General features: G+C 46.5%; 1 protein-coding gene across 4 annotated transcripts in view; it reads right to left on the reverse strand.

Annotated features, from left to right (window-relative positions):
• Nucleotides 1-2999: 2999 nt before the first annotated feature.
• CLCN1 (chloride voltage-gated channel 1) overlaps nucleotides 3000-22348 on the reverse strand; it is a 101273-nt gene continuing 81924 nt past the window's right edge. For 3 of the 4 annotated variants that reach the window (XM_083419621.1, XM_083419619.1, XM_083419620.1), the window contains exons 14-23: nucleotides 21644-21754; nucleotides 21332-21545; nucleotides 19680-19813; nucleotides 16558-16775; nucleotides 16126-16231; nucleotides 13886-13971; nucleotides 13240-13278; nucleotides 10965-11069; nucleotides 9810-9896; nucleotides 3000-8803 (exon numbers count right to left, since the gene is read on the reverse strand). In XM_083419621.1, coding sequence (XP_083275747.1) covers nucleotides 8387-8803; nucleotides 9810-9896; nucleotides 10965-11069; nucleotides 13240-13278; nucleotides 13886-13971; nucleotides 16126-16231; nucleotides 16558-16775; nucleotides 19680-19813; nucleotides 21332-21545; nucleotides 21644-21754 — 1517 coding nt within the window. In that variant the 3' untranslated portion in view covers nucleotides 3000-8386. The remainder of the gene's footprint in view (nucleotides 8804-9809; nucleotides 9897-10964; nucleotides 11070-13239; nucleotides 13279-13885; nucleotides 13972-16125; nucleotides 16232-16557; nucleotides 16776-19679; nucleotides 19814-21331; nucleotides 21546-21643; nucleotides 21755-22348) is intronic. The other variant, XM_083419622.1, reaches the window with a different exon arrangement.

Genomic DNA, 22348 nt, shown 5'->3' on the forward strand with positions numbered 1-22348 from the left:
GTACAAGGAAAGAGCTCTTTATCTAATGGTGGCACAACCCTTGACTTGTGAGCAAGCTGAGACCATTTCATATAAAAGCCATGGGAGTGGGAAATGATTGAAGTGAGAAGGAAACAGGCAAGTATTTCTACCCTCTCCTCCCAAAACTGGTTTCCCTCCAGCTGTTTTCTCCTTGCAATGCTTGCACGGTCTGAAGACCCTGCAGGGAGTGACATGGCAGAGTAAAATGGGGGGGGGGGGAGAGAGAGAGAGAGAGAGAGAGAGAGAGAGAGAGAGAAAGAAAGAAAGAAAGAAAGAAAGAAAGAAAGAAAGAAAGAAAGAAAGAAAAGCACTGGAAGTGTTTAATCCACTCTAGTCTGAACGCTCCTCCAGACAAAATAGAGTACTAGATGGGTGAAGGGTTCTAACTTAGACCTCTCCCCAACATAGGTTTTCCATGTGCAAGGAAGTTTTTGTATGTAAGAGCGTTCAGTCGCGTGGACCCCCAGTTGCAGCCTGAAGTGGTGCAGTCCATATGCAGAGTTACCTAAAAGATAAAGAAGAAGGGCTTCCGTGTTCTCTGAAATGGGTTCCACTTTCCACACGTTCCAGGCCAGGCTTACCCGAACCCTTTTCCTGCAGGCATCTCTTCAGACCCAGAATGCCTCTTCCTTAAAGTCTACAACCGCCTATGTCTGGGTTTTGTCCAAAAGTCCATTTGAGCAACCTTTGCTCCGATTCCTTCTGTTGTTTCCAGAAACCATGCTATGTGTGAGACAGAAACAATTTTGTGAATATAAGCTACTATCCTTTAATATTTATCTGGTTCATTTGGTGCTGTGCATGAAGTGGTGGAATCCTTGGGGTCCTCCCAGCTACAAAATGAGCCTCAAAAATAATTTTGCAATGAGCAAATTCTTTTTTTTTTTTAACAGCTATTTTCAGGGGTGGGCGGGGGGGGGGGTGTACTACAGATTATAGGGGTTGTGTGCAAGGGAGCAATGGGGACTGATCTATTAAAGCACGTTTAAAAGTTACCAAAGGTTGGGGGCTTAAGTTTGGGTGGTTTTTTAAATATATATATATGAATTGCATCAGGAGATTACGAGGAGAGGGGCAGCTCTAAGTCCTTTTCCTGCTCTGAATTTCTGAACAAGGGGTGAAGCGTAGAATCTTCCCATCCTTTACGGATGACATTTATTGAGGTCTGTGACTTTTCAGGGAGAAAGGAGGGTAATAGGGAAGAGCAGGAGAAGACATGGGTCTACAGTTGTAACCCTCTCACCACTACCGACACCCCTTCTGTCTAGGGGAGGGGGGAACCCCCTACCAGACAAGCAAACAAACAACAAAACAACAAACAGATTTGCCTTTGGTCTTCCAGCTCCAAAATGTCTTTGCTTGAAACTTTTTTGCTGGTTATTCTGCGCATGTTTTGATAATGTGACTTATGAGAATTATATCTTCTATAAATATATATATATATATTACCATATATATAAATATATATATGTAACTATACAAATAGATATAAAAACTATCTGGCGACCATGCCTGGTTGTGGTTCACACCCACTGAGGATGTGGGAACATGGCCTGGAAGGGCATGTATGAACCTCGTGAAGTTATTGTTATTAAACAGCACGTGGTTTTGCCATTGTGGTTGGTGGAAGTGTGTTTTATTTATGTGCAGGAGGTCTTACCAGTTGCACTGTGTGTATTCTGAAAGGGAGGTGGCGGGTGTGGCGATCACACAGGGTCCCTGGACCTCTCACCGTCTATTGATCCCTGTGCCACCACTTTATTTCTCGCTGCCACCACCCAGGCCTTACCTGGTACAATACTGGGCCCAGTCAGGGTTAAATTGGAACATAAACTTTTGTTTATTTATTGCAGTTTAACAAGCATGTGGTTTCTTAAACAGTATCGGTCAATTACAAACATGGGGTGCCTATCCGGACCTATAACTTCCATTCCCTGCTCTCACTCACTAAACCACCTCTCAGATATTTACTTGTCTTCCTAGCCCCTAACTATTCCTAACTCGGCTTATTTCTCTACACTAACTCAACCTACCCACAAACTCTATCCCAATTCACTCCCACTCCAACCAACCACTCAACTCCCAACAAACTCCTCAACGAACTCCTCCTCCGCCCCTCCCAGAGCTGGTTTTATAGTCCCTCTGACTCCACCCCCCTGGGTCCTGATTGGGTAACCTGTTTAACTATTTCACCTCCATCACTCTCATATGCTAACGTCACAGCAGGGAGCAGGAGAAAAGGATGGGAAAATGTGGCTGGGCTGAAAAAGCACCAACGATATAAAACCCACCCACCCACACTTCCACAAAAGCTCTCGTTTTGTGTAGACAAAGTATTGCTTTTCTCCACCGAGTTAGAAAAAGGGCACTGTGGTATTCCCAGTTCATGTCTGGCACATATTTACTACCTTTTTGACTTGCAGAACACTGGCCATCTCTAGGTCACCGAATGGCGGCAAACGCCACCCAAAAGGGCAGCCATGTTTCTCCCCTCCTCCATAAGGTCTGTAGAACTTGCCTTAGTTCATGTCACAATTTCACACATTTCCCTGCCAGTAGAGCACGAGACTCTAAATCCCAGGGTTGTGGGTTCAAGCCCCACGTTCGGTGAAAGAGTCCCGCATTGCGAGGGGTTGGACTAGATGACCCTCGTGGCCCCATCCAACTCTACAATTCTATGAAAAGCCAATGATGGGGTTGGGGGTGGTGGGACAGATAACAAGGACATAATGATGGCATAACCCGAGGGAGCGCCCACTAGACTTTATGGAGGGGGGTTGCGATTTCTGACAGCGAGTGCATCTACAGCAGCTGTTCCCATCCTGGTGCCTTCCAGCTGCTTGAGACTACAAATCCCATCAGCACCAGTTTGGGAAAGGTTGGTTTATAGTGATTATGTTTTGGGGGCTTAGGTTGTGCCTTTGCATTGGCCGAGCTCCCAAGCATATGTAGCATATTCAGCCAGACGACGCAGTGTGTATTTTAAAATAAGACAAAGTTTAATGTTTCCGTTCTTTAACTTTACATACATTGTTAGACGTTAGGATTTTCATTTTGGGGCTCCTCCTTCTATCGATGGAGATGATGCTCAGACACTGCCTGATACTAATGAAAGGTAATATGACCTGTTGCCAGAAAACAGCCTTTTTGGCAGTGGAGATCCTGGCCTGGCCCAAGGAGCCTTGTAACCTCCTTGCCCCGGCCCCTCCCCTGCCTCAGAATGACATTCCATTACAGTCACATTATATATGAAACATTGGGGATGGGGGGGATCATTCTATGAAAGAATGCAGCATAACCCAGAAGAGGAGCACAGTTCTAAGAGCCAAGATCAAGAGGCAAACAAACAGAGAGTAGCAACTTCCAAGAAGAACACTTCTCCTCCATGCTAACCAAGGCCTGTGCTCTCAGCGAAGACACTTCCATCCACACATGTGAGCAAGACCATTATCAGAAGAATTTTTTCCCCACCAACTCCGAGAAGTGCAGCTTGACAGGTACTGGACATTTTATGTATCCCCGGCACAATAATAATAATATACCACCTGTTGAGATTGTTGGCCTAGAAACCAATAACCCAACCTAAAAAGCTATGGGTACATCCCAGACCCTTCAAAACACAGAGTTGCTTGCTGACTCACACAGCAAAAAGTAACATACATAACATGCTTGCTGTTTTGGTTTCTTTTTAAATCCCGCTTTATACCTTTTTGACCAGTGTCTGGGCTGTACAATTTCACACTGCTGACCCTTCAGAAAGGGGTGCTCGATAGCTTTACCTATGAAATCCTATACGGAGGAGCATTCAGTTCTCTAAGTCCCCACCCACTCCTGCTGCCGAAAGCATTGGGACACAGATATGGGCTGATGCTGTCCATGAGAACCAGGCCATATTCTGTTTGGGGGTGGGGTTTCTGTTTTTGTTTTTTAAGTAAAATGTCCAAGTGCTGTCACTGTGTTCACAGAATATGTATCTTAACATTTGTATGTACTAATAAATATATTTTATATGTGTCGTCGTAACTTGGAAGCATATTTTGACAATATTTATTTATTGTATGGATCTGTGTGCTGCTGTAAATGTTCAAGGTGGCTCACATTAGTATAGTTGGGCCTAAGCCAAAATTGTTACTATTCCCCAAGGTGTGCACATATGCAGCAGCCTGTGAGTTTGTCTTAGCTTTTGGAGCTTGCAAAAGCTTTCAAAATTCCCATAGGACTCAGCGTTTGAGATGCTGGCCTAATTCTTACAGTGGCAGTAGCCCTGCATCTGGAGTGTAACACCTGCCTGACACTGAGTTTTCTATGCGAGAAGAACTTTGGGATGGAGAATAATAATAATAATAATAATAATAATAATAATAATAATAATAATAATAATAATAATTTTATACCCCGCCCATCTGGCTGGGCAACCAGCTTTCAACCAAATGTTAAAATACATCAAACATTAAAAGCTTCCCTAAGCAGGGCTGCCTTCAGAGGTCTTCTAAAAGTTTGGTAGTAGTTCTTCTCTTTGACATCTGGTGGGAGGGCGTTCCACAGGGCGGGCGCCACTACCAAGAGGGCGTTCCACAGGGCGGGCGCCACTACTCTGCCTGGTTCCCTGTAACTTGGCTTCTCGCAGTGAGGGAACCGCCAGAAGGCCCTCGGTGCTGGACCTCAGTGTCCGGGTAGAACGATGGGGGTGGAGACACTCCTTCAGATATACAGTGGTACCTCGGGTTACATACGCTTCAGGTTACAGACTCCGCTAACCCAGAAATAGTACCTCAGGTTAAGAACTTTGCTTCAGGATGAGAACAGAAATCGTGCTCCGGTAGCGCGGCAGCAGCGGGAGGCCCCATTAGCTAAAGTGGTGCTTCAGGTTAAGAACAGTTTCAGGTTAAGAACGGACCTCCGGAACGAATTAAGTACTTAACCCGAGGTACCACTGTACTGGACCAAGGCCATTTAGGGCTTTCAAACACGTGAACTTCCACATGCAGTCTGAAAGGGTGCTGCCCAGAAGCAGGCTTACTGCTTCAAGAACTAGGCCTCTAAAGGCAGATTTCCAGGGTGCTGAAGGTAGGGCTACAGGTGCAGCAGACATGAGAGGCAAGTACAAGAGGAATAAAAATAGTTTTTGCTGTTGAGTCACTGTGCCATGTTTACCGCTTGGCAGGCACTATGCAGTTCTTGCCTTCCATATCCACAGTTGAAAACTCTGCAGAGCACTGAAGTGCATGCAGGTGGCAAGCAAAATGAGCACGTTTGGCAGCAGACCTGCTTCCCTTTCCCCACAGATTTTGGAATCTGCCTAGAGCTCAGAACTGTCTAACCTTGAAATCTGCCCAGAATCACATGTTTAAATAACCAGGTTAATTTAAGGTTACCAGACATCCCCGTTTCCCGGGGACAGTCCCCAGATTTACACATCAGTCCCCATACAAAATCCGTTGAAGTTGAAAAGTGTCCCCGGATACATTGAAAAAAATCTGTAACCTTAGGTTTATTATTATTATTATTATTATTATTATTATTATTATTATATCACTATCCCCTTTGTGATGAATGCATATGTCGGAATCCCCATTCTATGCACACTCCTCTTTAACAGCAGTGAATGTGTCACCAACAGGTTGCTTAAATGTTAAGATGCAGCTGACCTGTCATTAATCCTGCGCCTACACCCTTGGGCCTGACCACATGGGGATTTTATCTGTGACTGAGCATACTGATTCAATACATCCAGTTTTGCCACAAGCTCCCTGGGAACTGAGATGCTGCTCATATAATAGAACAGGTGAATTGCTGACAAAAGACAGTGAGCTATACCAAAACGCTGTCCAAAATAGTTCTGATGGAGTTCGGGTAAGTAGACAACTGATGTCAAGCTTAGCTTCCAAACCCAGCACAGACAGGATTGCCACCATCTTTCCCCAGAAGGGCTCCTAACAACTGCATGGCAGACAAACTCAGTAGGTGATTTGTTTCCTAGCGGTTACTGAATTTCCAAGTAGCATGCAGCTGTTGAAAATATGCCCACAGACACCCAAATGTGCCATTTCTGAGCCTAAGAAACTACCATCACATGAGTGTATTCATAAATGTCCTTTCCAGTGTTTTCTCCATGTGTGTGAGACAGCTTTCGGGCTGGTGATTTCTGCTTGTAATAACTTTGTTTTTATTTCCCCATGGAACTGTCCAAGAGGGCTGGAGAATTCTAAAAACGGTAAACATTGCATGCCATCAATTTCACATAGGCAGGGCAGGCACTTTACTCCTCCAGGTGGTATTCCCCTGCATGTGCAAGAAATGCCAATGCAGATCCTCCTCTCTGTAAGCCAAGGCTTGCTCAGGAGTAGGAGCAGGAATAACTGAGACCACTTCACAGACAGTGGCTGAGGAGCTTTGGCAAAACTGTGTGGAGGCATTTGGGGGTTGAGCAAAGGCAGATCTAGGGGGGCACAACCAGTTCAGGTGCAGAGTTTTTGGGGTGCCGCAGCTGCGAAGTCCAACGGAAGGTGCCAGATTTTGACGTTGCACAGAGAGCGTATACTGGTGTAGAAGCGTCCACAAAAATGCTAACCCTAACGTACAAAACACATTGCATTAGGGAAAATGGCATACAAAAACGTGTATTAGAAATTGGCCCTAAAGTGTTGATGAATTTTAACGAGGGCTTTATTATTTTTAAAGAAGAAAGAAACTGATGTGGCGAACTGAAATTAGCGCAGGAAAAAGGAGGAACCAAGAGAAACGAAAATTGACTGATTCCCCCACCCTAACTGAGCAGCGAGGGAACTGGAGTGCAGGACTGGAAGACACAGCTAAGACTTTGGGGAGGACCAAACTGTGTTTGTAATGGCAAGCTCAAGAGACAGGCATTTTCCTCTCTTTTAGATACCACCCACTTAAAACAGGGTCAACCGTCATTCTCTCTCAGGAAATGTCATTGCAGATTGTTCATAATAGAATGTTCAGCACCTTTGCCAAACTTTAAGTTTTGGGGAGAAGCCATGGCTGTTAAACTGGTAGGAAGCCTATAGGTAACTGTAATAGAGATGCAGCAACTGTTTCTTCCTCCACTTGCCGCCTCTTGTCTTCACAGGAATTCTAGTGATTAAGACAACTGCTTTGCATAAGTGTCCATCATGTCATGATAAAAATGTAAAAATTTAAAAAAACCATTTAAGACTATGTGCTACCTTGCTCAAACTTTTGCCCCGCTAATGATCAGAAAACTTCAGAATACTACCCTTTCTGGTTGGTATCATTTTCTTACAGCCTTCAGATAAAGCTGCAGCCATTATGTTTGCCAGAGAAGCCTTCTGCATAGGTCTCCCTAGCTGGGTGGAAGCTATATGGGAGCAATGCGCTGTGTATATGCTCATTTCTCTAATCCAGCAGATGTGGTGGTGGTGGTGGTTGAATTTGTTTTTATTAATAGATTTTCTGGGGTTGAGGTGGGGGCACTAATTTATTGGGTTTCAGGGAGCCAGATTAATTCCCCTTCTTCCCGCTCAGCAACCCAAAGCAGGATTTTAAAAGACTTCTGCAAACAGAGCCCTGGTTGTGTTACATTTCCTACAGTGAGTCTTTACTTCATTTAATTTTCACATCTCCAAAAAATATACAAAACAAGTGATCAGACTGAGCAACTGCCTTCCTACTGCTGCCTTCTTTTTCTCTAGCGGGTGGGGCAGAGATGCTCTTCTCTATTCAGATTGAGCTTGGCCTTTAAATTCCATAACACATCCTGACCTGAGCCACACACTTGAGTGGGATATATTGGGGAAATGTTGTGATTTCCGGATGGGAACATTGGACAAGGATGGGTCCGGAAAAGCAGCAAAAAACACATGTGGCTTAAAGCTGCAATTCTCAGGAGAGGGGCTTCTGAGACGTGCAAAGTGGTAAAGACGAGACAGTTTCACTCCGGGAGCACGAAGGGAAGGGCACCACCGCATAAATTCTCCACTTATGGGCCTGTTGACAACCTGGGTTGCATTCTTTCCACAGCCAGTCTGGGTTAAATCCTTTGTCTACTTCCTCTCTAAGCTAAGTATTTCATCAAGCAAGGCGAGGAAAATGTTGGTGGCAGTGTCATTCAGTCTAAAGAGAAGTTTCTGCACAGCCTGCCATGACCATCTCTCCACAGGGGATGGAGCCCTATGGAATGCCTAACACAGCATGGTAATCAAAGTACACCCCACCCCATTGATAGTGGCAGAAGGAAGAGTCAGCCCACGTAGCCAAGGCTCTCCAGTGCGAATTACCATCCATTAGTGCCAGAGAAGCTGCCCACAGGCCTTTCCTTGAAGCGCAAGTATGGCAGGAGTAGCTTGGGTGAAGGGGCAAGACGGGTGCCTCCTCTGTACAATTATAGTGGCACGTCATCGTCGTCATCCTCAGACACGTCTGGGGGGCGCAGGTTGAGGTCCTTCAGGATGCCTGAGATGTTCTCAGCAGCTGGGCCAGAAAGCTCCAGTTCCTCCAGTTCCATATCAGCCACTGAGGCAGAGCGCACCACCGCCCTCCCTCCACTGGGGGCGGGAGAGGGTGGCGGGAAGGGAGAGCCAGGGGCCACCGGGCTCTCTGTCCCTGAGTCTACTGCGGTACTGCTCGGAGCTGCTGCCGCCGCCGCTGCCGCTGCATCACTGTCGTGCTTGCTCCACATCTGTGCAGTCCACTTGGCCTGCTCCTTGCCACCCGCCGTCTGGGTAGTGTCACGGAAGCTGGCCAGGGGAGGACGAAGGCGAACACCAGAGCTTGTGGTGCCCTCAATCGCTTTCTGGAGCTGCGAGTTACAGAGAGGGAATTAACAGATGCACCACCACCACCAAATAAACAAGTCTACAGTTCTGAAGGACCTGGAAGTCTCCGCCAACATTCACTGAGTGCCCGGCGCCTCCTTGGCAGGTGGGGGTGAGTATGGCTATAAATGAGTCCATCTCGAATCAAAAGATCAGAAAATATCTATGCAAAGGATGCTGGGTCTCAATTTGTGGAATCTCAGTAGAAATACTCGGCCATATCTACACCACAGATATCAGTGGTTTGAGCAGACATTGCGTCATCCCAGGGGACCCTGACAATGACAATTATACGTAGGACCTAAAGGTAAAGGTAAAGGACCTCTGACAGTTAAGTCCAGTCACGGACGACTCTGGGGTTGCGGCGTTCATCTCACTTTACAGGCCGAGGGAGCCAGCGTTTATCTGCAGTTTTTCCGGGTCATGTGGCCAGCATGACTAAGCCGCTTCTGGCACAACAGAACACCGAAACCAGAGCAGCGCACAGAAACGCTGTTTATCTTCCCACCGGAGTGGTACCTATTTATCTACTTTTTGGCGTGCTTTCGAACTGCTAGGTTGGTAGGAGCTGGGACCGAGCAACAGGAGCTCACCCTGTCGCAGGTATTCGAACCTTCTGATCAGCAAGCCCGAGAGGCTCAGGGGTTTAGACCACAGTGCCACCCGCGTCCCTACATGTAGGGCCTAGAAGCCTTTAATAAACAATCAGCACCGTCATTAAGCTAACATCCCACTAGTGGGGCAACTGTGAGATAAAACCAGCAGGAACTCGCTGGAACTGAGATCCGGCACCTCTTTTTCTAGAAAAATGTTAATGTACAAACATGGCAAAACTGCCCTGATCATACCTCTCTTTAAAACTATTTGTCTGCCTTGAATCGTAGTGGCTGAATCTTTTACTCCTCTAGGCAAGAGCCAACTGGCATTGGACAATGCAATGACTATCTGAGACTGATCAAAGGAATACAAAGGTAGGAAAGTTAAATTTACCTCTTCCAGGGCAATCACACCTCTCAGCTTCCCCATACTGGTTACATAGGCATGGCTGAGTCCCAGCAATGAAAACAAGGTGTGTGTCTGTGAGAGGGGAGAGATAAGACAGTTTCTATCAGTGAGAAAAGAGAACAGGGCGGTCATTGTAGATTCATGGAGAATCTGAATCAGACGTGGTGGATTTTGTTGCACGCAAGTCCAGAAGAGAAAATTCAGCAAAGCCAAGAGATGAAATCTTCGTGCTTGGACCTGAACCATTAATGGGGCAGATCCCACCTACTATAATGTTTTGTTGGTGTTAAGAAGAAATTGTGGCAAGTCAGCTGGTATGAAGCATAACATACTGAAATTAATGTAGCATAAGAACCATAACTACAGAAACTGAATTACAGATTATGTTTTTGACTGAATGAATCTGATGAGCAGTTCTGTACTACATGTGACCCTCCAAGCTCAGCCCAGGTCACTGCCAGGTGTTGGCTTGTCAGGTGCTTGAGAACCTTTTGTGTCTGCCCCACCTCCCCCATAAGTCCAGGCAAGCAGCATAAACAGACAAATGACACCACACAAGTTGGGTGACCCACCAAAGTTTCAACAAACCCAGGGCTTTTTTGAGGGAAAACTCATTGGAACTCTCAGGTGCCATTCTATTGCCATTCTATGAGAAAGAGAGAGGTGTTCATGGTGAGTTCCAGCACCTATTTTTCTAGAAAAATACCACCAAACAAACCTCTTGTTTATGGAGCTCACCTGAAACTAAAAAAACCTAAAGTTCTCAAATACCTGGCAGCTCACAGTAGACAGTTGATGATGGCTGTGCTCTACTTGGGAATCACAAGTTGTCCAGTTTATGGTCAGGAATGGCTGTGCATTCCAGGGGAGGTGAAGTGGGAGGGAAAAGTAGACAAGATTGGAAAGCAAGAGGAGGGCTGGGGACTGTGGGGGCTGGCCAAAGACAGTGGCGTAGCGTGGGGGGTGCAGGGGGGGCCGGCCGCACCGGGTGCAACATCTGGGGGTTAGGGTTAGGGGGCGCAAAACCGCGGGTTAGGGGGCGCAAATTACTTGCCTTGCCCCGGGTGCTGACAACCCACGTTACGCCACTGGCCAAAGATGACAGTGGAAGACGGAAAGGGACAGGGCAGTGACACTCACCTTGTGCAGGGATGTCCTCTCCACCAGCTGAAAGGGCGAGGGGTCTATGCGGCAGCTGTTGAAGCACACATTTTTCTCTAGCTCCTCCTGCTCCCAAGCTTCTATCTGACACAGGAAAGATGCATTCACACACAGAGGTTGCACTCCTATCTTTTCCCAGGCTGCTCCTGCTCCCACCACCCATATCCCGTAGACCATATATGCTCTACCTTCCTTGGGCCATTTCAAACAACTTTCCCTGCACTTAGTGCCCTGGAAGCCTGCCTGAAGCCATTTCTAACAGGGATTAAGTTCTCCTTATTTCCTGCCTTCCTTGCAAGTCTCTCCTACCCCTTTCGCCCTTGTTGTCTGTTGTGCTTGGAACTCCTTGTCAGAACAACTTCCCCTCTTCCCAGCCGACCTTTTCCATAAAGTCTATGGGTTTAACTCATTACTCCTCATCCCCTACTGAAACTAATTCTTCTTTGGAGATCACTCATAGCCAAGTAAAATTGTCTTCCATAAGCACGGTCTTAACAGTGAGTCCGTAAGTGACTGTGGAGGCCAGTTCTGGTTCCACATGTCCTTCCACAGTGGGGACACAGGTTTCCAGGTGGGAGTTGATCATGGTGAGGGTTTGCCAAGTGTGCCTTCCTCTTAGCATGTTTCTGCCTTTTGTCCTGAGTTTGAGTGTCTTCAAAGCCCATGACACCTTTGGTAAAGGCTGTTCTCCAGTTGGAGCGCTCTCAGGCCAGTGTTTCCCAGTTGTCGGTGCTTATTCTACATTTTTAAATATTTGCCTTAAGAGAGTCTTCACTTAAACTAGTAAGTTTCATGTCTGAAACACTCTTCCTGCCTTGAATTCTGAGCACTGCCATTTGTTATGGATTACTGGGAATTGCAGCTCTATGAGGGATAAACTACAGTTCCCACCAGAATTCTTTTGAGGGGGGAAATGTTCTCTGAAGGTATAGTGTATACACAGCTCAGGTTTGTCCTGGGTCAGACTAGAAATCAAAGTAGCAATTTAGACCTTGTGTCCTCACCAATATGCCACTTGAGCAAATAATGAGAGAAGTTACAGACCCTTTTCTATGACCATAATAAAGATTTGATTTGATTTGTTATAGACCCTTCTCTTAGGACATTATTGGCACACTAACGAAGAGTTAATGTTCTAGGCTGCAATCCTGTTCATGGCTATGTGGGACTGATGGGGTTTAAGAAGCAACACAGATTAAAATAGTTTCATTTCCTTTTTTGCAAATTAATCTTGAAAGGATCTGTCTCCCTAAACCTTGCTGACAATCTCTTTTAGAATCCACTCACCCAAAAATATCTGAGACAGTTCTCTTAGTTCACATCTAGGGCTGCGCACACAATTTACCTTTTTATTTTATTTTTAATATTTTTTATTAAATTTTACATAATTTTATCATCAATGTATCATTCACATAACAGAAAAGAAGAAATACTATTCCCAAATCTCCCCCACCCCTCGTGACTTCCCTCAACTCCCTCATCTGTTTGTTTCTTACATATTAATTTCTCCTGCTTGTTGGGTATTCTAACTTTAAAAGTCTTTAAAATAGTTATTATTGTCCTCTTGATATTTTAACATCATTGTTATTAGGGAAGCTTTTAATGTTTAATAGGTTATTGTATTTTAATATTCTGTTGGAAGCCGCCTACAGTGGCTGGAGAAACCCAGCCAGATGGGCGGGGTATAAATAATAAGTTGTTGTTGTTGTTATATTTTCTGTATCTATTTTGGTAATTGTAAGTGTTTAATCAAAATCTACTAGTGAGTCCATTTCACCGCATTGGTTCCGTAGGTGTAGCATAAATGGTTCCCAATCTTTCTTAAAGTCTCTATTGTCCTTATCTCGAAGTCTTTCAGTTAACTTTGCCATTTCAGTGTATTCCATCATTTACGCAATTTGCCTTTAAAACACATTTCCCGCCTCAAAGAATTCTGCTTTAGAGGCAGAGCAGAAGATTCAATATGTGTAGCTGACCTGAATGCATATATGTGTCCTCCTACGTTTTCCTCCATCTTCCTCCCTCTAGGTTAAATTTTAGATTGTGAGCTACCTGGGACAAGAAGGTGCTTACTGTTCATTGCTATGTAAAGCACAAAAGCCCCAACTTCTTGCCAACTGAGAAAGGGGGCAAATATTGCAATTTCTTTCCAAAGCAATCCCATGACTGGTCCATGGCATCTCCTGACATGGGGATGGCAGGCTGGTCAGTTCTTCCCCCCCCCCCCGCCCCTCTCTTATGCTTCAAAACATACCTCTTCTGGCTTCATTGGGTCTTCAAACTCTGGGGACTCCTGGTGGGAACAGAAAATAAATCCCAAGATTAGATCAAGTATTGAATACACATCAGATTCTCAGGATAGGAGAAATGCAGTATCTTCCTTAATAAGCCTCAGGGTTTCCTTATTTTTATTCACTTTCTTTACATAGTACAAATATGTAGAATGTTGATGTGAGTTTTAATCCGGTTTTAGGTCATCAAGGATTTAATTTTTTTTTTTAAAAATGTTTTCAATGTTTTTACTGATCGTTTTATTGTTACGTTCTTTTTTATTTTATGAAATAACAAACGAATAAATAGTGCTCATCCCACCCACCTGGATATAACGGCACAAAGGCCCCAAAACAGATATAAAGCCCAAAATGCAAACTATATACCTGTGAGGTGAAATTGTCTGCAATCCAATAGTACGAAAGCAAAACAGAAGAAACACAATAGGGACCAAAAGGCAGTTTTAGGTCAATCAAACGTTTTAAAAGGCTCCCCGCCCCTGTCCGCTGCCATTTTGGTCACAGTCCTGGACCAACCAGTCCGTCATTTTGAGGTGCCATCCCAACAAATGCTCCTGTCTTAGAAGCCAGCAGCTCCTGCTTTCCAGTCAGGCACAAAGGCCTCCTCACCTGCTCAGCCATCTCTTGCTGATGTGGAGGGTGGTAAAGGCACAGGAGGTACCGTATCAGTCTCCTCAAGCGCCAGAATCTCCGTCCTGTGGGAAGTAAGACCAGAGGAAGGAATGTGTGGTGCCCCTACCTACTCCATAATCTAGACCAGGGGTCAGCAACCTTTTTCAAACCATGTGGTGGGTCGGACTATATTTTGGAAAAAATCTGAATGCCCCAGAAATAACCCAGAGATGCATTTTAAATAAAAGGACACATTCTACTCATGTAAAAACACACTGATTCCCAGACCGTAAAAACACACTGATTCCCAGACCGTCCGTGGGCCGGATTCAGAAGGCGATGTTCCCTACATTAGGACAATAAAGGGTTGTTCACACAAGGGTGAATACCCCCTGATGACTCAACACCTCATGGCTCACAACAACTGAATTTGTGAAAAGTGTTGTGCTTGGGGTTGATGTGCGGTCGCATAAATGCGCTTTGCGATGCTTCATCTATGGCGGCTCATCCACACATGCAAGCAACCACCTGGTGCTGCAGACATCAAGTGATTAACCAGTATACGTGATCAAGTGGGATGGGGAAAGAAATTTCTGGAAGGGATGAGTTTTAAAGGGCAAATGATGAGGCACAGCCAGGGATTTATTCAGGGTGATGACGGGACCAGATACCGGGATGGAATTTCCATAACAGCTCAGCTAAGAAAGGGGGGTAAGGCCAAGTAGGGCTTTCTTCCCTTTTCCCAGGGACACAGCTACACTTGTCAATTATATCATTATAACTATCTTATAAACATATACACCAGATGGCTCTGTAGAGCAGTGATCCATCACCAATGGAATTTTGCATTGAGAGCTTTTATAGCATTTTTTCCCTATAGCGTGTTTTTTTTTATCAGTACAGATCCAGCCCAGCAAACATGTGGCCTGGCAGCTAGTTGTCTAAACCACAGGGATTATCAAAGAAAGAGGATAGGAAGCAACATGACTGAATTTGTGAAACAACAGAAATCATTGTAGCAGCATGAAGGGAAGCCTTGGCAGGAGAGGTGACCAAAGTATGGGGCTTCCTGTATCTTCGCACCTGTTTTCCTCCAAGTGAGCAAAGATGAGTACCGTATTTTTCGCCCTATAGGACGCACTTTTTCCCCTCCAAAAATGAAGGGGAAATCTGGGTGCGTCCTTTAGGGTAAATGCAGGCTTTCGCTGAAGCTTGGAGAGCGAGAGGGGTCGGGAGTTCCCGCAGGGCTGTCTAGGCTGCGAATAGCAGCCTGATTCCCGGAGCGCCGGGCGCGCTGAAAACAGAGCACCTGGCGCTTCGGTAACACATCCGCAGCCTAGGCAACCCTGCGGGAGTTCCCGCAGGGCTGTCTAGGCTGCGGATAGCAGCCTGCTTCCCGGCGCGAGGGACGCCCTGAAGCAGAGCGTCCCTTGCGCCGGGCAGACATCCGCAGCGTGGGGAGCCCTGCAGGAGTTCCCCGCAGGGCTCCCCAATCTGGGGATAGCAGCCTGCCGCCCGGCGCGAGACGCGCCCTGAAGCAGAGCGCCCCTCGCGCCGGGCAGACATCCGCAGCGTGGGGACCCCTGCAGGAGTTCCCCGCAGGGCTCCACACGCTGCGGATAGCAGCCTGCCACCCGGCACGAGGGGCGCCCTGAAGCAGAGCGCCCCGCGCGCCGGGCAGACATCGGCCAGCCCCACAAGCTCGGGGGACAGCAGGGAGGCGCAGCGCCACCATCCCGCTGCTCCTCGACCTGGTTCAGTTTCCCCAACCTGGTTTTGGAGGGGAAATAAAGGGGGGGGGAATTTCCTTTATTTCCCTCCAAAAAAACTAGGTGCGTCCTATGGGACGGAGCGTCCTATGGGACGAAAAATACGGTAGATGACGGGACTCATGATCCACTCTGTAGCATCATACTTGCGGTCTCTATTCCCCTCCCATTTCCCACAGAACAGATGAGCAAGGGCAGTCAGCTTCCAAGTGCTCACTGGGATGGCCACCAGCTTTGATGGTTGTAAAAGAAGATTAGACAAAGTCATGGAGCAATACCAGTTGCTGAAAACCACGGAAGGGGAGAGTGCTATTGCGCTTGGGTCTGGCTTGCTTGGTTTCCCATAGCTATCTGGTTGGTCCCTGTGAGAATAGGATGCTGGACCAGATGGGCCACTGGCCTCATCCAGCACACTCCTCTTACACTCTTCTGTCCCACCCCAAGACAACAGGGTATATATTTCTGTACCTGGAGTTTCCTGAGGGGTTGGTGACTCTGGCAACGGCTTGTGAGGAGCCACTGGGCCATTGGGTGGTTCTGAGAAACTGCTGATGAAAGCAGGCTGTTGTGGAAGCTGCAGGAGAAAGGTGAGCAAAACAAGGACCAGGATTTAACTTTAAATATTTTCCATCTATTTTGCAACTTTCCCAAATATCCTTTGCCTACATTATTGCAGCAATCTTTGCATTAATCTCTCCAAACATACATTACAAACAAAATAGGACTGATGTTGAATGAGAAGGTTCCCCATGAGTGAATTCTCAACAGGTGAGATTTTAACCAGAGACTTCCAGGTCCAAATCTCATCTTCTTATAACAATGCTACTCTTGTTTTCTCTCCCTTTCCTTATTCCCATTCCTGTTCCTTCTTTCACTCTCCTCCTTGGCTCAGTTCCTCACCTTTTCCTTCACTACCTCGGGCTTCTCCTCTTCATCCTCATCCTCATCCACAAAAGCAAATGATTCGTGCTTCCACCTGTGCCCGTCATACGGTGTCTCGGCCAGTTTCTGCTGCTGTGTTTCCCTGGCCAAGCGCAGACGGCGCTCAGTGCTGAGGTGCCTGAGCAGAAGGGCCTGGAGCTCTGGCCGCTCCACAGAGCCCAGCAGGATCATGGACTCTACAGGAGGAGAGGGAAAGAACGAAAGCAGGTAAGGCCAAGTAGGGCTTTCTTCCCTTTCCCCAGGGACTCAGCTACACTTGTCAATTATATCATTATAACTATGTTATAAACATGTACACCAGATGGCTCTGTAGAGCAGTGATCCATCACCAATGGAATTTTGCATTGAGAGCTTTTATAGCGTTTTTTTCCTATAGCCTTTTTTTTATCAGTACAGATCCAGCCCAGCACACATGTGGCCTGGCAGCAAGTTGTCTAAACCACAGGGACTATCAAAGGAGGAAGGCCCCAAGTGGGCTGCTGAGTCAACTGGACCATCAAACAGGGGCGGAGGAAGGTGGGTGCGGACCGCCCTGGGTGTCACCACTGAGGCGGGTAACAAAATGCCGGGCGGCACTCACTGCGGGGCTGCAGCGTGCCCAAGCCACTCATTTCTCCTGGGAGAGATGTGGTGGTTTGGGGGCGTGCAGGCTCCATGCTGCCCAAATGGTCTGCCCGCTGGCTCCCCCCTCCCAGCTTTAGGGCAGCTGAGTAGGAGGAGCCAGGCAGACTCTGGAAGCCCCGTGGTGCGCCCCATTCCTATGGGCGGCTCACACCGCCTCAGGCACCCGAGTGGTTTCCTCCACCGCTGCCGTCAAACTCATATGAGGAAGACAAGGTCTCTCTAGAATGACCCATGGGTCCTGACATGCATTTTGTCTAGAAAGACCAAGAACCAGGCTCTAGTCATGCAGCAAACAAGGTGCCACTGAAGCAGAGATTGCCAGCATAGTCAAACTGCCAGTCTCATCAGCCTCACCAAGTACAACTAGGGATAGTGAAAACTTTAGTCAAACATGGGGAGAGCTCAATGTTGGCTGCTACTGCTCTGAAGGCTGGATCATACCCTACTCCCCACCCTCCCACCCTACACAACAGGCCAGTTCTATGTAGGCTCAAAGGCAGAGAAGTGTCCACTTAGTATCTCTAGGAATGCCACTTCATAGGAATGCCACTTCAAGGAGGGTGACCATCTCCACAAGTTCTAGAGCACTAGTCTTTTTGAAAAAATAAAACTGTGTTCAGAGGAGCTCTAGTGTCTCTTGGAAGCTTATATTTGTCTCCTCAATGAGAAAACCAGGAATAATAAACATGTTTTCATAAAAGACAACTTCCCTATCTTTACTAGGTTTCATCCTTTGCAATATGTGGTGTCAGAGAAGCGTTAGTTGCATTCTAGGCCTCTCGGGCCCATTCTCCATTCACGTGGGGTAAAAGATAAGACTCAACAGGGCTCTGGCCAGTTTCCTGCAAAAGAACCAACTGTACTGCATAGAACATGCCCCAGAATCCTCTCTGCAAACTTCTGGAGTCCCTTGGATGCAGAAAGTGTTCTCTGAAGGTAGAACTTTTGGGAAACGCTGTCCTAGAGACCTGACAGAATCAAAGCCATTTTGGATAGGAAAAGGTGGCACCCAAGGTTATTTAAATCTTTGGTCTGGAGCCAGTATGTGGTGATATAATTTTCCACTTGGGAAATTCTGCAAGGTCCTGGTTTTCTTAGTCAAAGCTCGTTGCAGCCGAACAACCTGCTTCTGGCTCTCATCCTAGCTCTCAAACACATGCCTAACCACACTGCTGTCCCTCTAGAAATATACTCATCTTTCTCCTGTGCCTCCTCCCTCTTCACAAACAGTATGAGGTGTTCACACAGAGCAGCAGCAGTTGAGCCCACTCTGTATCTGACACCAGCCTGTTGAAGCCTCCTCTCCCACAGAAAGCACCGGTCCATCGAGCCAAGTGGTTGGTGGCCAATTCCTGCTGTTCATGCCTTCTGTTGCAGTTTCCCTCTTCTCCTGCCAAGTTCTCTGAGCAGATTCCTCAACCCTCTCCACCAGTCATAACTCACAGAATTGTACAAGGCATCAGAAGTGACAAAGGCATTCACATGACTTATTATTAGGCAGGCGTTCAGGGTTGGTTGTGGGGGTTTTTTTAGTAGACCTGAGAACAGTTCTGGTGGGATCTGATGGCTGCACTGAAATTTTACTGTTTCAAGACCATGAAATACATGCAGATTATTTTCAAGACAGTTTCACCCTGGAGGCGTAGAGCCTACAAACTAGACTTGGGAAAGTCTTGGCCCTCTAGGACTAGCTTGGGAAACCATTCATGAGCAAATACAGAAAAGACTTTGGAGAATTAGTAGAACATCAACAGGAAGAGGTGGAAGAAGGCAAAAGAGAAGAAAGTGCAGAAGGAGAGGAGATAGGTAGAGAAAGGAGGAAGTAAAGAGGAAGGGAGAAGGAGGGAGGGAGGGATAAGAGAAGAAGAAGTTATAAAAGTAAAGAGGGTAAAAAGTTAAAGTTAGAATATAGGAGGAGGGTAGGGGAAGAGTAAAGAGAAGGAGAAAGGATGGATTCGAAAGTACTATCATGGAACATAAATGGTTTGAATATTAAAAGCAAAGAGAAACAAAATAGGACATACTTTAACAAAAACTAGATATTATTTGTCTACAGGAAACACATGTAAAGAGACTTGACAGACGTTTATTGGTAAACAAAGGGTTGAGCCAAGAATTCATTTCATCAGACCACACGGCTTCTTCAGGCCATGTCCTCCCAAAATAAATAAAATACTAACAGAGGATGAAAAAAAATCTAATCCAATGAAAACCAGAGTTGTCTTTAAACAAAAAGTGAGAATGAAACCATGCAGATAGTTTGGCTTTAGTGCTAATTGAGTTTTCCTCTGCCAACCAACAATATGTTATCATGCCAAGGAACTGACCAGGAATTCAGTTCTTAGGGTTTGCTGAACGCCAAAGTGCTTGGAAACTTTGGGGGGCGGGCAGGGGGACGGGACGGATGTGAGCTACCTCTGAATTCATCAGTGGGTCTGGTCCCTCGCCCATCTCACCTGGTGAATCCACAAGAGGAAAGGTCTTGACAGTGGTGTGCTCAAGAGCATCCTGCAGGTCCCGGTATTTGCAGTTGGAGGAGATGAATTTCACGTCGCACACCATAATATCCTCCACAAATATATTGTATTTGCTTAAGTGGAAGGAAGTTAAAATCGAAGGGAAGAAAATGAGTAAGTTAAAGAAAAAAGAGGTGGTGGCTTAATTAACTAATTTGTCAGCTAGTTAGTTAATAGCCCTCCACCCACCCACCAGCAACTGTATTCTGTTTGAAGAATCCTCAGGGCAGCTGCTACATATAAGATTGTAGTAAAATCCAGACAATGAAAATATAGATAGATGACTATGAGAGATAAAATGGTAGTAAAATCCATAGGAGGAGAAATTCCACTTAAAATAACTTCAAATGTCTGCCAGAATTATATATAGGAGACTTCTTGAAACAGACTATCAAGCAGGCTAGCCAAATGCCTCCAGGGAGGGAGTTCCCCAAAGAGGGGTCCCCCTTCTGAGAAAACACTGCCTCACACCAGTTTAATGTTGCTGCCACTTGGAGCAGGACCCTATCTGAAGACTGAAGATCCCAGGAAAGCCAGTATGGGAGAAGGACATTCCTTGAGGTAGCCTGGGTGCAGGCTATTTGCTTCAGGAAGAAGAGGAGTTAAGGTCATAGAGAAATGGAAGCAATGCAGTTTGCCTCAGACAAGAGGCAGGAAACATACTGTGGGCTTATCCTCTTGTCCTGCTGCTCTCCCCCAGGGAACACCACTCTTTAGCATCAATTGGAGCAAACAGCAAATTGAGTTTTCCCCAGAACACCATTTGGTGTGCTCTATTGCTAAATAGACGATGTGGGTTATTGCTAAATAGACGACGCGGGTTATTGCTAAATAGGGACGCGGGTGGCGCTGTGGGTTAAACAACAGAGCCTAGGACTTGCCGATCAGAAGGTCGGCGGTTCGAATCCCCATGACGGGGTGAGCTCTCGTTGCTCGGTCCCTGCTCCTGCCAACCTAGCAGTTCAAAAGCACATCAAGTGCAAGTAGATACATAGGTATCGCTCTGGCGGGAAGGTAACCTGCGTTTCCGTGCACTGCTCTGGTTCACCAGAAGCGGCTTAGTCATGCTGGCCACATGACCTGGAAGCTGTACTCCGTCTCCCTCGGCCAATAAAGCGAGATGAGCGCCGCAACCCTAGAGTTGGTCACAGCTGGACCTAATGGTCAGGGGTCCCTTTACCTTTATTGCTAAAGAACAGGGTTTCCCTCGGAAAAGGGATGGGGCAAAAAGGGAAAACCGGGCACAAAATTTCAACACCCAGCACTGCCTCAATACAGTTGTGTGCTTCCATCACTGAGCTCCATTGAAAACGTAAGAAGTGACCTCTCCAGCAAACCAGGAAGTGTCCTCTCCAAACAACGTAAACGAATCTTCTTATCACTGCACCTGCAATCTCCTGGGTGATGCAGACACCGTTAGGCAGCTGAATGCGCATGCATACTCCTGTCCATTTTCCTCCCCTGCTCTACGCTGCCCTGGGCAACATGCAACCCACGCTACACCACTGGGTGGACTCATCCGCACCCCCTTCTCATCATCTCATCATTTGATTCCATTCCCTCCCTCTCATCTCCTCTTATTGTTATAATACCTTATTTGATTCCATCCCAAGTCCGGCAAATAGGGCAATTTCTTAACTTGGATGATGCTGTCGTAGAGACTTGGCTGCAAACTCTGGGCCACCATGTTGGCAAGGATGACGGCCACCATCATGGGCAGGATGTGGGAGATCTGACCTGTCAGCTCAAAGCAAATCACTGCTGTGGACACCGTGTGGCTCACTGCACCAGTCAAAGCGGCGGCTCCTTTTCCCAATTAGAAAGAGTGGGTAAGTTAGCAGCATATGGACCATCCGTAGCTTAGATTGAGATTTCAACCTAAGGAAAAAGGGATGTGGACTTACCAATCACGGCATAACCTCCAGGTAAGATTTTGTAAACAATGTCATCGAAGACAATCCCATCAGGAAAAAACCAGGCCATGATTTCACCAACCAAGCGTCCAAAGGCAGCCCCTATAAGCCATCATGAGACCACTGGTTAATACAAGATCAATAAAAATTCTTTCCCCTCCCTGCCTTCATAGCTGTTCTGCGTCTAAGTGTGTTCTGCTAACAAAGTACAAGAAAATATTGAGCAGTTAACGAGTCCCACTAGTAGAAGGCGGCAGAAGTTCTTCCATTAGCACAATTGAGCTTTTCCCTCCTTCTCCTCCCTCTGTGCGTCCCCCCCCCCCCCCACAAATTAGCCCTGGGGTATTGGGGAAACCCCCAGAACAGCCAGGGGGTGGTTCTCTAATACCCCAGAAGAAGAAGAGAAGAGGTCATTTCATCTGGTAAGCTGAAAGACGAGCTGACAGAACGATCTTCTAAGTCCTGTGATGAATTTCCCACTCTGCCTCAGGATTTGCTAGCAGGCGTCATAATTGATACTTGTGTAATATAATAGATGCACACAGGGCTTGAGCAAACTAACCCACACTTTAAATTTTAAAACTGTACGTCTGCAGAGGAAGAACAATAAGCTTACTGCTGCTCCTTTGGCTCAAGAGGTCTATACTTCAGCTCAAAGGAAGAGCTAGCTTTTCGTTTCTATTTTCCTCTTCTGAC

Source organism: Podarcis tiliguerta, assembly GCF_965153285.1.
Source record: "Podarcis tiliguerta genome assembly, chromosome: 17".
Classification (NCBI taxonomy): Eukaryota; Metazoa; Chordata; class Lepidosauria; order Squamata; family Lacertidae; genus Podarcis; species Podarcis tiliguerta.